Raw genomic sequence first — 17,934 nt, 5'->3', positions numbered from 1 at the left:
GAGTGGAACCAGCCACACCTCTCTGCTAACACAGCTCTGCTTGTGTTCAGGGAGAGCTGGATCACTCCACCCTCCCCACACACCCCATGCATCTGCTTACGTGTATCTGATTCCCACACTGACACTTGAATACAGACTCTTGCCTGTCACAGGCTGTGTGGACATGCGGAGGATGGCTGTGAAGAAGCGACCCTTTAAATTTCTTTTCATACTGTTTAAAGAACACATCTGCATTCTATGATCTTTGAGTAAGTGTCTGAAAAGAAGGACAGAGAAGGGATGAACAGACATCAACCCCTCTCCTCCTACCAGATTCGGATCACTGTTGCTTTTTGGTATTAGGAGATGTGGATTATAATTAGCAAACTTCTCTTGGCATTACAAGCTTGTCTTTACTGTTTTCCTGAAGTCTGCTCACGAGCCTTTATTTTCATACACTGTCATGCCCAGAAATTGTGATGATAGATATTTAGCACTTATGTAGCTCTTTGTGTTTTCAGCTCAGTATGGAGAAATGAATCATCCTACGTTCCTCAGAGGTACTACAAAAGGCAGTCCTGACTAACCTCAGTCGAGCACACACCAGGGAGTTCTTGTCTTCAGGAGAGGCAGTCTCCATCAGTTTCTCTATAAACAGAGTGGATGTGCTTAATCTCCTGTTTATGTTCATTTAGCTGAAGTTGGGAACTTATTGATAAAAACTGAGCCAATAAGGTACAGTTTATAACCGATTTAAAATCAGCTATGTTATACAGCTTTGGTTTTGAAATTAGTTAATTAGGCATTTTCCCCACATTTCCCAAGCCTTATTGTTCATTATCCCATTACCTCATTTCCTATATCTTGCTATTTTTATTTTTTTTTCTGTTTAAAAACAAATGGGAATAATAACTTGTATTTCTGCCTTTGTGCATTCTCTGCTTAAAAAGAATATCTTATTTGCTTATGTTTTCTACTGCAGGATATCTTAATTTAGGTATCAATCACTCTTGCTTCTTTTTCAATCCATTTCACCACCAGCTGAGTAAGTGGAAAATCTCTTTATCCACTGCACCTACCAGCCTGTCCCAGTATAACTGAAAAGTATCATCATTCCCTTTCAGAGGTGGAAAAATTTCCTAACAGAAAAGTTAGATGAATTGCATACTGCCCTCCCACCCCCCACCCCTTCCAGGTAGCGAGAACTTGGAATAAAACCCAGAGTTTTTGGCTGCAGTCTGTGTCATAGGTTCATAGATCACAGACCAAATTACCTCAAAGTTAAAATGAGTATGAAGCTACACTTTAAAACAGTTTCTGTTGTTCTGCATCTGTTATTCTAAGAGGTTACAGTAAATCTCTTAAGCTGGCATGGTTAGTTGTCGTACGGGTCACTTGCACGTTTTGGTCACAGTAGCACCACTCCACTAAATGCTGGTGTTCACTGGGGTTTTTTGAGCATGGTCTCCTTTTCCTTAATTATTTCTGCTGAAACATTTAACTCAGTGGCCTAGCTGTGTAAATGCATCTGTCCTTCTCCCAGCACCTGAGCTCAGAACAGCAAGGCCGTCCGTGGGCTGCACTGCCTGTTTCAGTTTGGGGAGCAGACTGTCCTCCCTTCGCATCCCCCGTGTGAGACTTCCTGAGGTGGGACGGTTGGCTCCTTTCCTTTCAGCAGCTCTGCCAAGTTCACTTTGAAAAACCAATAACCTCAGTTACTAATAGGCGTGGAAAGACATCATTAAGCTGTGCCTCCTGCTGTGTGCTGAGGTGTCCAAGCTCACCCTCTGGCAAGGGGAAGCCTTTGTGCCCATGGATGTTTCTGAACATGTCCTTGCTTTTCCCTCTCCCGCTTTCCACATGGCTCATTAGAAACCTGGACCCGTCTTCTCATTACTTTCATCTCCGAGTAGAATATGCAACTAAACTTTAAAAACTTTTGATTTTGTTGTCACGATTTGGGTGGCATCCTTCCCCAGGTGGTGCTGTTCAGTATGAGCTGCTTTTCATTCTCCCGTAGAGCTGCAGGGATTATGTGTGTACACGAGGAAGGGGAGCGGGTGGCAAACCACTGTGCCTACTGCCAACCAGCCTCCTCTGGTGTGGTGGCTTTTGTTTGTCCATCCTCTCATCCCAGCAGTACAGCCTCAGCTTCTGCAGCCTCCATGCTCACTGAGTCGCCTCTGGTTTGTAGCTGAAACTGAAAAAACAAAACAAAACAAAACAAAAAACCTGCTGTGTTTACAGGAGTTTTATTTTAGTGATGGAACAGACAGCTATCTACCTAACTCTCTACCTAGCACATGAGCCAGGCTGCTGCTGTGAAAACAGTGACACTGCTGATCCTGGTAAAGAAGGATCATGTTGAAGGAAATACTTTAGCTAAGGTATCAGGTAAGGGTGCTAAAGCAATTACTTCTGCAGCTTTATCCCTATTTCACCTTCTTTCCATCCTATCTGGTGTTCCTCCCCCTGCCAGATGCTCAGCTGTCTGACAGGGATGATCACCTGGTATAACTGGTATTATAGCTGATCACCTCTGGAAGCCAGCAAAGGTCCCCGAAGGCTACAGCAACATCACTGCTTTTCTAGCTCACTGATGTGCTGAAAAAGAACAACTTCAATATAAATTCTCACCAACAATTCAGAGCACAACTGAGCTGTGTCATGGGTAATGAAACAGTTTGGGGACCCAGAGAGGAAACCCACTAATAGGATAAATCTTCTTCATGTGATGCTTTTGAAGATGGGTTTTGTCTCAGCCAACGAGGGATTAATAGACCCACATCTACTATTAGTGATAACAGTGGGGAATTATTGCCTCTAAGGCAGTGAAAGCATACTATGAGCTTTTGGAATAGAAATTCAGTACAAAGCTTGATTATTTGATGAAAAGTGGTATATAGCTCACAAATCTTTATGTGCAGACTTAAATTACCTTCAGGGCAGCTGCTTTATTTCAGATATATGAAGTATTTGTCTGAAGTTTGGTCATTTTTAATGGATATCCAGTCCTTAACAGCTTCCAGTCACATAGTCCCATAGAAAATTCCATTATCTGGTTACTTAAAAAAAAAACAAAAAAAAAAAACAAAAAAACCCCATGTTATAGAGCAGATACTATTTAACATCCTGTTTTAAAGTTGTTAATTCACTTGAGAGCAAAGTGATTTTATTGTGGCTGCTTATATGGTCATTTTGTTCTCCCTGAATTAAGATTTGTATTGTATTTACAATTTTTGCAAGCTTTTATATAATTCACAGCCCTTAAAGCTATCCTTTCTCCTCTACAGCTTCCTGGATTAATGGCTCATAATTTCTCTCTGTCCTCATTATATGGATGATATTAGCACACAAGTTTTAAATTACTTATTTTTTCAAGAGGTTTCTCATGCAATAGATGTGCATTTGAAATCAGTTTTCCTTTAAAAAAAAAGTCACTGATGTTCAGAAGAGGTTGGGAGATACACCAGGGCTGGTTTTGTCATTGCCAGAAAAGCTTTGATCCAATAGAAGCTATGGAAACCAAGACTTCATAGAAAAAGAGTACATGGACATCTGGTAAAGAGCTATAGAAATACGATGACATTAAAACAAAAGTAAGAATGATCTACTTACCCACCAAACCTATATGCACTGTATATGTGCCTGTATTACAGCGTTGTGATAGCAACACTCTGAAGGAAAACACTTCCAGTCTTAGTCTACGTTTTCAGATATTTCCAAAAAAGTTATTAACTGTTAAGCTGAAATTTATCATAATACTTCTCAACCCAAACAATCAAATTTTTGTGTTACTGTTAATATGGCACAGTTCCAGTTAGCCAGTCTGAACCAAAGCAGGGTCTAGGGCTTTTAAGCACTAAAAATACTTGAAATGCTTTTTGAAGCATGTATCACTCTGAAATGGATAAATTTAATAACTTTAGTCCAGCTGTAGACTGAGGTTTGTGTCTGCAGTATCTCCCTACACAGTTGTCCTGCTGAGATGAGAAGGCATGAAGGATCAGCTTCTTCTTTGTGAAATCTCATAAATAATGTGATTTGGAAAGACAAATGCCAATTTTCCCATTCATTCTTTTTTTCCCTTAAAAAGCCATGTGAAACCAAATGCCTCCTGCTCATCTTAACCCTAATTCTTCAGGATGCTCTAATGTATTTCAGCCAACTTTCCCACCTCTTCCTTCCCAGTGTTCTGCTATTTCTGTAAAAATGTTGTGTCAGTTCAGCATACCCTGGAGCATTAGCCCCGGTGTGGTCTGAATTCCCAGCCTATAGCCCATAGAGTAACAACCTTCTGGAAGCCATGGATGGGCCTGGAGATAGCACAGGACTGGATGAGTCCTTTCCACCGGCATGTATTTCTTTGGGCATATAGCCAAATGATGTACTGGGAGGAGTGGGGTGGCTCACAGGATTCCATTGGAAGAAACTTTACGGATATAATTTTATGGATCATAACTTGTGTGTAGCTCTGCCATCCAAGTACAGAAAGCTAGACAGGATGGCTTGTGTGAATAAGGGATCCCTGACTTTTAGAGGAACTGTGTAGGAATGATATTTTCTATATGCTAATTTATTTTGTAATTCCTTCCACTCCTTACCCTCTCTTTTCTCCAGGACGTTTTCAAATTTGACAACGGTATGTTCCTCTTTTAAGTCAATGCTTGGAATAAAGGTTCACTCTTCAAGCAGTGCTTAGAGTTTGGGACATAGCCCTTTCAGTATTTCAAGTACTCTTCTTCATGAATCTCAGCCTTCAGGGTTTGGCCTGTGAAACATGAAGTTTTGCCGTCAGCCCTCTTTCCCCAAGAAAAAGATTTCTACCACAGATACCACCACCTCACCACAACCATCCCACCCAAAAGGGCTAAAGTTTTTCCCCATTTTGGGGGATTTACTGTCATTGAATTTCTCTCTGATGTTTCTTTATTTGCTCTCTCTTCTCTCATACTCTCCTCTTCTTCTCTTTCTCTTCTATTCTTCCCTTTTCTTCTCGTTTGGCCATTTCTAGCAGCTCCACTTTAGGGCTCAGCTATTCAAATGTCAGTCAATCTTGATATTCCATTCTCCTACCCCAGACTTGCAGGCACCGCTCCCCTCTCCTTCCATGTGAGGAGAATGAAATAAATATGCAAGAGAAGATATCCAGATGAAGTAAAGATTTAGACAGTTCATAAAATCCAACACAAGTTGAGAAGTTTTACAAAGATGGATTCCACAAATCCTACCCAGCAAAACAGAAGTCTCTTATACCATTGTTGTGAATAACCATCTAATATGTACTCGCCCCAGAAAAAAAAAAAAAAAAAAGTAATCATGAATACTAAATCAGGAAATGCAGCTCCTGAAATGGCTTGATGCAGAATTTTTCTTTTCATCTTCATACAAGCTCAGATAAGATACAGGAAAATGACTCCTACTCTCTTGTGTAGTGAAAAGTAGTATGTAAAGTAGTGCACAGAGTTGCAGGAAGATGCAGCAACTGGAAATCTCATCTACACAAAACTATTATAGAAACTAAATGCAGTAGAAAATAATAAGGCAATATAAGATTTGCTATCAATTGAAATCAAGATTGGATGCCTTTCTAAACTATAAACTGTAATTCAACCACAAGTTATTTGTTCAATAAAAGAATTATTGCGTGTCCTACATTGTGCAGGAAGTCAGAATTATTACTTCCCTTCCTGGCCTTGGAAATTATGAGGCAAATCCTGGTCTGAAATCAACTCCTAAAACATTAGTACACACAGGATCTGAACTGACAAATACATTTTTACAAAGAAAAATGTTCCAGATCATTTTTACTGGAGGAAAAATTCACAGACCTAACATATCTGTAATTACTGTGTTTGATAATTCTGTATATGAGACATATATTTATTTTTTTTTATGTAACCATTTTTGTTCATTATTAATAACATGACTAATTACTAATGCCAATTCTTATGCTATATTAATGTAATAATCAAATAATGCATGCTGAAGAAGTTTTAGCAATGTACATAATGCAGTAATAAAACATGGTACTTCAGCAGCTCCTTAGGTCAAATATCTGTGGGTGCAGAAGGAGTTTGTTTTTCTGTTTTCAATTAAAATTGAAATTGCTCTTCTGAATTTTCATGCTAGCCTAATATAAAATGTGGGGGTTTTTTATGGTCACAACATACAGCTTTGTCAGAGAGTCACAAAAGATGAAAGTGCATCTGCCAAAAGGATGATTCACAGATATAATAGGAAGCTTTGCTGGGAAAACAAGCTTATAGAGTAGGAACTGGAGAAAAAGATACTACCTTTATTTTAAGAACTGTTTTTCAGTGTGTTATTTCAGATCATTCCTCAGTCTGACATTCAAGTTCCTCTTGGCTCTTTATAATTTCTAAAATTTTCCAAATTATTTCTGCTATACTTTTTTTTTTAATGAAATGCATTTTTCACAATATTGATGAGGACTTTGAAAAACATAATTTTTTCTTCTTTGCAAGAATAGAAATATTAATCTATTACCTCTTGCTAACCTCCAGTTGTTTTTGGTGTTTCATGCAGTCTTTTGAGAAGCAAAGTATTTCCATTAGTAAATGGTCTCTTGGTATTTGTTTTATTTATCTTCTGTTTCCAGGCACACATATACTTGTCTTGTTTGGCATCTGGTTTCCCCCACTTAGAACTCATTTTTACTTTACTGATGGTATACATGTATGTTGGCTAAGATGAAGCTACACTAAGATCAGAGTTAGGCACAAATATAGCTGATCATGATCAATACTGAATGTAAAGACATCTTTGTGGAATTATGTATGCAGAATTAAATAGTGCCCTAATATATGTTGCCTACTGTAAATGCTTATATGTTTTATGTCAGTCATCTTGTATATTTAAAAGCTTTGAATAAGAGAAAATGATTTTATGTCTCTGAAAAATGTTCTACACCAGCCATACTCATTGAAGATAATGATGAAGCATAAATATTGAATGAATAGCAACTTGTAGCCTTATTGGAGGCCAGAACAGACAGAATGAGCATTCCCAAGACATCAGTGTATTTTGAATGATAGATGAGGAATGTTATGTTGAGTATCCTTGTGACTAACAGGTTGCAAAAACCAAGGTGAATTCAGAAATGAAGAGCAGTTCCTCTACATTCATGACTTATGAGACAAAGTCAAATGGGTTAAATAAATACATTGCTGGTCAGGTGGCAACTAAGAGGAAAGAGAGGCATTGTAACTTCCATGTATTTGGTGAATGCAGGACCAGAAGGGAGCAGAATTGAGTCCAATAGTATAATGTATGGATAATTTGGAGCAAGCAAATAAAAATAAGAGAATGAGAATTTAACAGAAACATAATAAAATTTCCTAACTGGTAGAATTATGTGGAATGTTTTTTGCAGTGGAGATAAAAGTGAAACACAAGTTTTTGAGACTTTATGGTTATAGCATATTATAAAACATACTATAGGAATGGAATATGTGATATGAAGATCATGTCTGCTTGGCAGAAGGGTCCAAGGACCTTCAGGAACTTTCCCTCATTTCTGTAGGAAATACTCATCATTCACTGTCAATGGAAAGACTTCTTAATTCAGTAAGAATTGGATTTCACTCTGATTCTGATATATTTATGAAACTGAAACAGGGCGATTCATACTGTGCTTACATAGAAAAGCTTAAAATGAACCAAAGATGGAGAGATGTACTGTGAAACAGAGGTAGAAGATGAAGCTAATAGGAACTCAACAACCCTGATAACTGATGGGCAAAATTTACAAGTCCGTTGGCAGAGAGGAAAGCAGACAAAACAAGATGTTCCCCTATGCTGACAGAAATATGAAAAGAATACAATCCAGGGTGAATTTCAGTCAGATGAAGCCAAACCGTAACACCAGCTCTGAATGTGCTTGGATGCTACGGAAGTTTGAATCTGGGTCAACTCCAAACACAGCTCTGTCAGCTCCTTTAAGTTACAACAACTTATTTTGTATGCAGGATTTTTTTTTTTTTCCTTCTTTTCCAACCTTGGATCCACCCAAAAGCTCAGAGAAGTCTTAAAGTTTATAGCCTTTGGCTCATGTTGACAATCAGAATGAGAAGTGAGTGCTGATAAATTGTTTAATAAAATGCTATAGAGCTCTAGTTCTGGCAGTTAATGGTATTATACCCATGCTACAAACCTCCAGTGAAAGAACAGGTATAACCTCTCCCTTTTTTATATTATTTTCACTTTACAGCATCCAAAGGGCAGATTTCAGGCAGCACATCTCTGTTCAGTATCATACTTATTCTTTGTACTCATTCACCCTTTCATGTTGGATCTTACTAGATAAAAGAATAAATAATCTTTTAGACATTTACTATTTATGATTAAATCCCCCAGCAGAAAGACTTGTTTTAAATGTATTTGTTTTACTCTTTCAGAGTAACCATAGTTTGGGATCTTTTTATTGTATCATATAGTTTTCTTTAAGCATCTCTTAGAATCATATATACTTTTTGTGAAAATTGAACTCTCATACACCTTGTGAAAGAAAAAGCTTTGTCAATAGAACAGAAGTATTTATAGTGAATACTGACATAGGTTCCCAGTAACTCTATGCCCTAGCTTTGGAACTCCACGAAAGTGAAAGAACTTTTCTTACAGTGAAAGAACCAGTTTAATTATGATTTCTTACTAGTTTTGTTTCAGCATCTAACACATCTACAAAGCATCTAACTTCTTGTCTTAAGTTTAAAATGTTGTGGGTTTTTTATTTTTCCTTAGTTGTTTTTTCTAACATAAGTTTTTTACTTGATAGAAATATTGTGAGATTCCAGTTTTTCCAGGAATAGTCAAATATCTCATGTCATTGATATTAATACTGCAACTAAATTAATACTAATTATGGAATTAATTTTTTCCTTTTTTTTCTCAATGATTTGGTCGTCCAGTTGCCTTTCTGAATGTTTTTCTTTTCTGTTCACAACAGCTGTGAATTCAGTGGAGTTCTGTATGTTTATAAGTATTTGCATAATTAGATATCAATTTATTAATAGTATTGGCTTTTAAAAAAAAAATAATTAGCAAGCTGTTCACTGTGCTGAGGAGATGTACTTTACAGCTCTGTCCTGGCAGAGTGAGTGGAATGGTGTTGTATGTCAGTTTACTAAATCACTCTGAAATGTCATGTTGCTGTGATTTGCCAAATGGCCATGCAGCCAGATTTTCTCTCCCCTTTTTCTGTAGCTCTGGGCCTACGAGGAGCAGGTCATTTAAAGTTTTCACATTGGACACGGTAGATGTAATAATACTACACTCTTATTTTTTATGTTGAAAACCAAGTGCAAAACCCATTTGTTTTCATTAAATACATGGAATGAAAATATTCACTGCATTTTAGATAAGATGGCAACTGCTATTTTTGATTAGAGCAAATGGTATTATAGCTAAGCAGAAATTACTGAAAAAATATTATTAAACATTGTTAAGATTTGGTGTTTATTCTCTGACTTGGTTAGTTGTTTTCTTTTATATTCACAGGTTGTTTGGTGTCACTTCCCTTACTCAGACAAACTGCTCAAGCACTTGGATGATCATCAAAAATCAGGAGTTACATTGGTATCACCATGCTAATCCTATTTTACTGCTGGTGATGTACTACACCCTCGCAACTCTTATCCGCCTCTGGCTACAAGAGCCCATTGTAAGGGTAACTTCCTTCTCTTTTTAATCACTAATGCCTAATGCCTGTGAGACTGGCCAATGCAGATACTTGCTAACAGAGGTGTAAACATTCTGAAAAGTTGAGGGGAATCAGCAGCAAATGCAAGCTGGTACCTTGAATTTGGTCTTTTTGATAAGTGTCCTCAGGAGTTCGATCTTGCAGGGGTTACATTGATATTCATCTTAAAATCAGTGAGACTATTTATGTAAGAAATCCAATGGCAGAGCATTAATGCTTGCTGTGATTTGAAAAGTCAGTATCAATATGAAGTAGTGTAGATGCTATCAAATGGAAGGCAAACACGGGGCTTGTCTAGCAGAAACTTAGGAGGACAAAGGCTGGCACAGGACACTGTAACACAAGACAGAGATTTACAATTTATCACAGATAAAGAAAAATGTGCTTAAAACCTTTTCTCCTGAATCTGTGCACCTGAGTGAAAATCCCAGTTTTCATTAAAGAGCAAGAGAAAAAGGAGACAAAAAGTAAATTTTTACTTATTCTGGTTTCAGAGGAAAAAAAGGAATATAAAACCCCAAAGGTATCTTAAAAGCTTAGAAATTGGAAGTATAAAAAGGATGATACTAAACATTATTTATTTTAATCTCCCGATCCTCTGAGGGTTGACATGAGTTTTAGAGTTCAGATTTAGCAGTGCTGTAAACCACAATGAAAGTACTCATGACTGATCTGTGAATTAGTGGAGTTCGTAGTAGCAAATAAAAATGTTGAAGGTTTTCTTATTTTAAGGTTGTTTCTTCATATAATGGATAATGTAACAGTTTAACATTTAAAAAGGCAGACAAAATACATCACCTCTGAATTGAGATGTCTGATATTTGGGGTTTACATATATTTGGCTTCATAATAAAAGTTGAATGATGCCAGAACTGTCAGCTTGAGTTATTAAAAAAACTGTGTCTTAAGTTTCCAGAAATCTTAAGACTGGCTTTTCTAAAGTCACAAGATTGTGGTCCAGTGCCCTCTGGCATTGGGTTCTTTTAGGGTTTTTTTCCTATTTTTTTTTTTTTTCTGCAGCTGCAGCAGCTGGAAACTTGCTCTTTTTCTCTCCTTAAGTGAAAACTGAGATTTCCAGATAATAATATGATTTTAGCATTGGGGCAGTAACTAAAACTTCACATCTCACAAACTGCGTAGTAAAATCATGAGAACTACTCACAGAGGAGTAACCACGTGTGAAATGCAGTTAGTGGGAGCTGTGTGATCTCAGCATCTCTGGGAATTCATTTCCAGTACACAGGTTGTTTTCTTCTAACTGTCACCATCTTAAAGTTTGGTGCTGGGTCTGAGTTAGTTTCTGTGCTTTTTCAGTGGAGAGAAATGGGCCTGTCTGTCTCAGGGTAGAGTGAATCCTTCAGGTGCCTCCAGGGACTAGAGATGAACTGTGGTGGACTTGCCTGAACTTCTTTCTTTCAGACTACTTGTGTTGTCTGAGCTGGATATTTCCATAAGACACTAAAATCAGTCTCTGAGGTCTGGAAAACAGTCAAATTAGAGATGCCTTCTAAGCGATGGCACTAGAGTGAGTGATGATTAAAAGAGATTAATTTAAGAAAAGTTGATGTCTGTCAAACACATGGCTACATGAGAGGCAATACAAAGTCTTGGCTCTCCCATGGGAACCTCAGATGCCAGGGGAATGATGCTTCCCTCTGAAGATAAATGAACACTTAAAAAAGAGAACATTGTAAAGAAAAGGATCCCATGCATTAATGATTCTTTTGATGCACAAGATGTAGTGATTCAAATATTTGTCGTTAGAAAGAGATGTTGAGATCTGCAAAATTTACCATATTTTACACACTTTTTTTTTTCATATGCATTTCGTTTTTCCTTTAATGGTGTCATAGATCAGGAGCTAATCTTTCTCTTACTAGCTTTCTTCTGGTAGATTCTGTTCTCAATTATTTAAATCCAGAAATAATTGTATTCCAGGTTTCACTGAAATATTTTTTGACTTGTGAATTTGTGTTGCGTTTGATTCATTATGGAACTAAGTATATAACCTACATTTGCAATCCCCAGTGACTTCAAAGTTACACTATATTTAGGATCTCACCACTAACCTACCTATAGTTGGATGGTTGTCAAAGACGATATGCTATGTGCTGTTTAGTGTAAAGCAGTTGTTCTCTGCACACTGCTATCATGTACAGTAAGAAGTGGCTCATCTTAGAAATCTAATTCAAAAGAAACTCTTGAACAAAATCTGTTTTGAGCAAAATGTGTATGATAGATTATGCATAAGGAAATACTTATTCAGTCTACGAAAAGATGTACATAAGCTAAATATAATATTGGCATAGCAGGTTCTAAAACCAGAGTAAGACATGTAAACCTATTGTTCTTTCCTTCTTGTGTGAGTTGAACCTTGGGGTCCTCCTGTGGACAAAATTCTTGCTGGATTGCAGGAGTAATTGTTTCTGAGACAGACTGTCTCTGGATACTGCAGCTGATGAACAGTTTTACAAGAACAATGCCCACTTAAATCTTGAGTTTCAGGGTGAAGTTTGTGAGTGCACCAGTCTGTCCAAGTACAACATGTATGAGATTTCAGTGTATGGTCTCTGTGTGGGATTCTTTATGGATCTTACTCATCCAAAATGTCCATGGAAGTTTTGCTTTTCTTACACCCTCTATTTTGTGTCCTGATTTGTTCTAACACTGGATCTTGTGAAATTCTACTTCTGCAAATAAGAGGCAATCTTCCTCTAGAGATTTTTATCTCATAGTTGTAACTGCTAGTACTGAGTATATGAATAGGGCCCATTCATTCTGTTCAGTGAGAGGTAAGGAATAGTACAGAGGTCAAGAGAGTTACAGCAATTTAATGTAGAGTCCTCCTACAGAATTTTTAGAATTGTTTGAATTCAGAGTCATTTGAGAGTTGCTCAGGTAGTGGAAGAACTTGAAGTATTAGACAAGTCAAAGGACTCGCGCAGGTTGTAATTGTAGGACTAGAAATCTGGTTTTTGACTTTTCTTCCTTTTCTGAGAAAAAAAAAAAACAAAAAAAAAAACAATACAAGATTTCTCACCCTTCCCTATAGTCTCCTAGGCTAAAAATACGTTACTAAAATCATTATCTACATATTAGGTCTCTGGTAATGTTTTGGTCACCTTGGTGCCAAACTAAATGCTGTTGATAAACAGTTCTTTATGGTCCACATTTATATTAAAGTTTCAAATGGCAGTGGAAAGTATTTTAAGCACAGAACCAGTTTATTTCATCTTGCAGTTTGGCTAGGAATGCCCTTCTACAATCAAATATAAATACATAATCTTCTGTGCAATGTGCTACCATTGCCTCTGAGAAGTAAAACTGAATTAATAACCGTTGTTTATGTAAGTCAAGATTTAAAAAATAGGACCTTACTATTAGGATTGGAATGGAGAGAGTTTCAAAACCAGCTGGGATGTTTGGATGTCTTGTTCCCATGGGTAGCTTTCAAGACCTCTGCCCGGCATCCTGATTTATTCTTACTCTATTGCATCAGCTGATTTTGCATAAGCAAGGAGAACACATACCACCAGCTAGTTCCCATTATAAGCCTAATTTGGGACCCTGACTTTGAAACACCTCAGGTTCAGATAAAAAGCAGTTTTTACACCATCAGGTATCTATTTGTTGGCAGTAGACAGAATTTAAGTAAAACAGCAAATATCAGGGCAAATGGCTATTTTATTTCTGTTGCAAACCAGAAATCAACTTAGTAAGACTTAATTTGAAGTGGAAATACCAATATCTGCTAAGTAGAAAGGACAAAACAGTCAAGAGAAAAATTTTAAGTCCTTACAAAAAGACCATTCGGGTTGAGATAAAATATGACAATTAGTTGACTTGTTTTGTAGTTAATAACAGGGTAAATTCAGAATAACACTACTAAACCTGGTCTGTAATCTTTATTTTGGCTGCAACTGAGCAAAGTTCCTGAACCTTCGCTTAAGTTCTACTGAGTCATTAGCACCTTGCCTCAGGTTCCAGGTTCCACAAGCACTCGTGTACTTTGCTGAATAGGGGTGGTTTTATGAAGCAAGAATTTACAGCTGTACAAATGAGGATTTGGCTCAATACTCCAAACAACTGTGATAAGAGGAAGTAGAGTTTTGGTAATTATTTGAATTCGGTAATTCAAAGTTTGTTGAGCTTTGGTAAGTTAAACAGCAATGCAGAACCCGACTTGAGAACTTTTCATTTCTTACTAGAGTCACATGTGTGTGTATTTAGTGCTACAGCATTTTTTGCATAGGAAAACAGTTCTTTTAAAGCAGTACTTCAAAGCATAGGCAAGTCTACCTTTCAGTCCTCGCCATTCCTACAGGTTTTGAGCAAAACATCCAGGTGTTAATGGATGATAGAGTGGAATAGACACTGCTATTATTCTTCCATGATATTCAGTTTGTGTTCTTGCATATCTTCCTCTGAAATGTTGCATACTTATAATTTCCATCAGAGACAAGAATCTAAAAACAACATGAAGTCTTGGGAGGAGAGGAGAAACCAGAAAACTAAGGAATTAGAGAGAGCAATCAGTAATGAAAATTAAAAGTAGAATCAAGGTCTAAGGTTCAAAATGAGAAATTGTGCAAAGGCGAAGAGTGGAGTAACTTTGGTAGTGGCAGCTTCTCCCTGATGGTATCCCGGGGCCAGTGTGTCCTGCTGAGCAGCACTATGCTGGAGATGCTCAGAGCCTTCACATGCAGCCCACTGGCTCCAGAGCACCTCCTTGCTCCCTTTAGCACCACACGGTTGAGCTTCCTCCTCTCACTGGTATGAAAAGGAAGGTTTTGCTGCTTTGTAACAGCTTAGCTGGCAAGGTCAAGATTGCAGGATCAAGAGGCACAGTGCATGAAGAGGTCTGGAGGAGCCTAGCTGTAACCTAGCATGGTTTATGTACACTTACCCAGGTGTCCTACTTGTCACTGTGCTATAATAGCATCCATGTTAAATCTATTTGAGAGACCCCATACCCCTGCTGGGCCATGGAATTAAGATGGAATTAAGAGCAGTACATTAGCAATCCTCCTCAATTTAGTGGTAATAGTTCCTGTCACAGATAAAGAAATAGAGGATGTAGATCACAGACACAGAATCACGGGACAGTCCAGGTTGGAAGCGACCTCTGGAGATTATCTGATGCAACTTCTTGTGAAAACAGGGCCTCAGATTAGGTTGTCCAAGGCCAAGTCTTGGATGTTTCCAGCAAAGGCGGCCAATGCCAGTGATTAATTGTTCTTATGGTGAAATATATATATATATTTTTTAATATCCAGAAGGTATTTCCCTGAAGCAAATTATGCCCTTAGCCTCTTGTCCTATAGCCATGCCTCCCTGTGAGAAGAGTACCTCCGTCTTCTGTAAAAATACAATTTAGGTAATTGGAAGGCTGAAAAAAACCTAATTCCTGCATCCTTCAGCTTCTCCAACCCTCTAATCATTTTGGCAGTTTGCTGCTGGACCGTCTCCAGATTTTCTATGTCTCTCTTGAACTGGGGGATGCCAGAACTGAATTGCAGGTATGGGCTGACACTTGCCAGGTACAGTGGAATAATCACATCCCTTGATCTGCTGGCAGTACTCTTGCTGATGCAGTCCAGGACATGTTTGCCTTCATTTCTGCCAGAGTTCACTGCTGGCTTATGCTCAGCTTGCTGTGCACCAGGACCCCCTGAGCCTATTCCACAGAGCTGCTTCCCACACAGTCTGTCCACAGCCTTTACTGCTATGTGGGTTTATTCCAGATTCAGGACTTCATCTTTGTTAAACTTTGTGCATTTTTTGTTGGCCCATCTTTAGCCTATCTATGTACGATGGCTCTTTCTTCTGGCCCATCTATCTCACCTCCCAGTTCAGTGTCATTCAAAAACTTCTTGTGGGTGCAATTCCATCCAGATGATAATTTTGAAGATGCTGAATAGTACCAGACCTAGTGCCAGTCCCTGAGGAACTCCACTAGTAACCGACTACCATTTTGACCTTGAGCCATTATCCTGCTTTGAGTAAGACAGTTTATCTAGTTCTCCACCCATCTTATGGTCCATCTGTCAAGCCTATATCTTACCAGCTTGTCAGCAAAGATGTTGTGGGACAGTGTGTCAAAGATACTAAAATCAAGGTAGCTGACATCCACAGCTGTCCCTTCATTCACTCAGCCGGTTGTTTCAGAAAAAAAAGCAATCAGGTTACCATTGGTAAATCTGTATTGGCTTTTTCCAGCTCATGTCCTGCATGTGAGCATGAGCACACACAGGTATTTTTATGCCTTGACTCAGAAGCAAAACTAAGTGAGCCTAGATGGATGACCAGCACTGACTACTTTGATACATATTGAGGCATGGATTGGTAAGTTAGGATAGCCTTTAATGGTAGATGCATATGTTCAAAAGGTTTTGATCTTTTCAGTTTTTCAGTTGTTTAGTGAAGCAGAAATGGCTTTTCATATGTATAGCCAGATGAGAAGAGTGACTTTTCTTTCAATATACTGCCTTAAAAATTAAACATCTGTATACTAGCTTATGGTATGAGTATATAATAAGGAAAGGTAGTATGTGGAGGTCTGTGTAATTCTGGTGTCTTGTAACTGTCAGGAAACATCTTGGAATTGATGGACTAGCAGTTATAGAAAAGCTCTGTCATCATTTCTGAAAATGTCATCTCAGTAAGAGTCATCTATCATAGATTGAGTGCATTAGACACTAAAAGACATTTCAAAGACATACGTTGGAGAGGGAGTGTCAGTTAAGGGAAAAATTAAATTCCTCTGGTAAGATTGTTATTTAGACAGCTATAAGTAGTCTTTTCATTTGTATTTTTTAGCAGATGCCTGATGAAGAGAAATCTGTTAGCAGGGAAGATGACAAAGAAATAGCCTGCAGCCCAGTTCCTATGACAGCGGAGAGAAGACGCAGTCTGTGGTATGCAAGCCACTATACAACTGATGAGAGAAAAGTAAGGCTGGAGGGGGAAGGGTCTCTGCATTAATTGTATTTCAATCAGTCAGTTCATTTTATCACAGTTACTTTGAAATTAAGGGAAATAGCATTATGCAGGTTGCAAGAAAGAAGATCTTTATGTGTGTTTATATAAATCAGGTACAACATCAAGGCTGTGTGGCAGAGTAGGAATATATTTTGTAAAAATTATTAAAACAAAAACAAGAGCCAGTGCAAGGAGGTAAAGGAAGAACATGCTTTATGTTTTCGGCTTCTACATTTAAGAAGTTTAGGGCCAGGCTTTTGGCATGAGGCCATTACCTTTGTGCAAAACAGCTAGAAAGTCTGTCAGGGAGCCAAATCTTGATGTAAAGATCTGATCTGACTTGTAACTACTAATTAGCACTGTCATTGGTAAGGGGCCACTGCCAGCTTATCTTTCTCCAAGCATACTGCTCTCCTTGTTGGATATATATAGCAGCGCAGTTAAGTCAGTTGGTATAAAAGTTCCTGGAAAGGTCCAGCTTTCTACCATCTGTCCTCACCAGCTGCAGTGCAAAATTTCATTTGAAAAGTTGCAGTCAAACTTGGGATATACAAACACTATGTTGAGCCACATGTACTCAAGCCCCAAGAACTCTGCCATAATAATAGTAATGGTAAATGAGCTGGCAAATGAATGAAGTATCACGTTTTATATTAGTATAAACATTTCATTGGAAGTCTTTTTATAATTACAGTAATTCTAATGATCATTTAAAGACAGTTTTTAAGCATTAGATCATTAGAAAGACATTAGAAAGCAGTTAATCAGTATAATGCCATACTGATTAATTCTTTGACCTAGTATCTAAAATTTCAATGCAACATTCTCAGTTTGAGTTTATAAATCACAGGAACATACAGTAAATTTATGTCAATGCTATGGCACACTAAATAGCATTTTATGGAGTATAGTGTACAATTCTGCTGGCTTTTTAAGAATTCTTTCTGAATTTCTTAGTGCAAATATGCAAAAGCCAGCAAATATGCATGCATATATTCAGAAAGTTAGACTTATTAATGCTTGAGCCATGCTTCTTTAATAATTTGTCCTTGCATTGCTTTTTGCAGCTTCTGTCAATGACCCAAGATGAATACAAGCCATCGGATGTTAGTATACTACTAGTCTTTGTAATTTTGTAATAATTCTTAATGTGTGTAAATACAGATTACACTGATATATACAGATAAAACCTTAGATGACGTTTTTAAAACTTCTTTATTTTGGTTAGCCTGCCATTTACCGTATAACCTTGA

General features: G+C 37.8%; 1 protein-coding gene across 1 annotated transcript in view; it reads left to right on the top strand.

The window, feature by feature from the left end:
* PIEZO2 (piezo type mechanosensitive ion channel component 2) overlaps positions 1-17,934 on the top strand; it is a 313,592-nt gene that overhangs the window by 199,380 nt on the left and 96,278 nt on the right. The window contains exons 8-10 of the mRNA XM_033010613.2: positions 9,499-9,661; positions 16,520-16,651; positions 17,749-17,787. Coding sequence (XP_032866504.2) covers positions 9,499-9,661; positions 16,520-16,651; positions 17,749-17,787 — 334 coding nt within the window. The remainder of the gene's footprint in view (positions 1-9,498; positions 9,662-16,519; positions 16,652-17,748; positions 17,788-17,934) is intronic.

This window comes from Tyto alba, unplaced genomic scaffold (genome assembly GCF_018691265.1).
Source record: "Tyto alba isolate M040663 unplaced genomic scaffold, T.alba_DEE_v4.0 Super-Scaffold_27, whole genome shotgun sequence".
Classification (NCBI taxonomy): Eukaryota; Metazoa; Chordata; class Aves; order Strigiformes; family Tytonidae; genus Tyto; species Tyto alba.
This window is presented reverse-complemented; position numbering and strand designations above follow the sequence as displayed.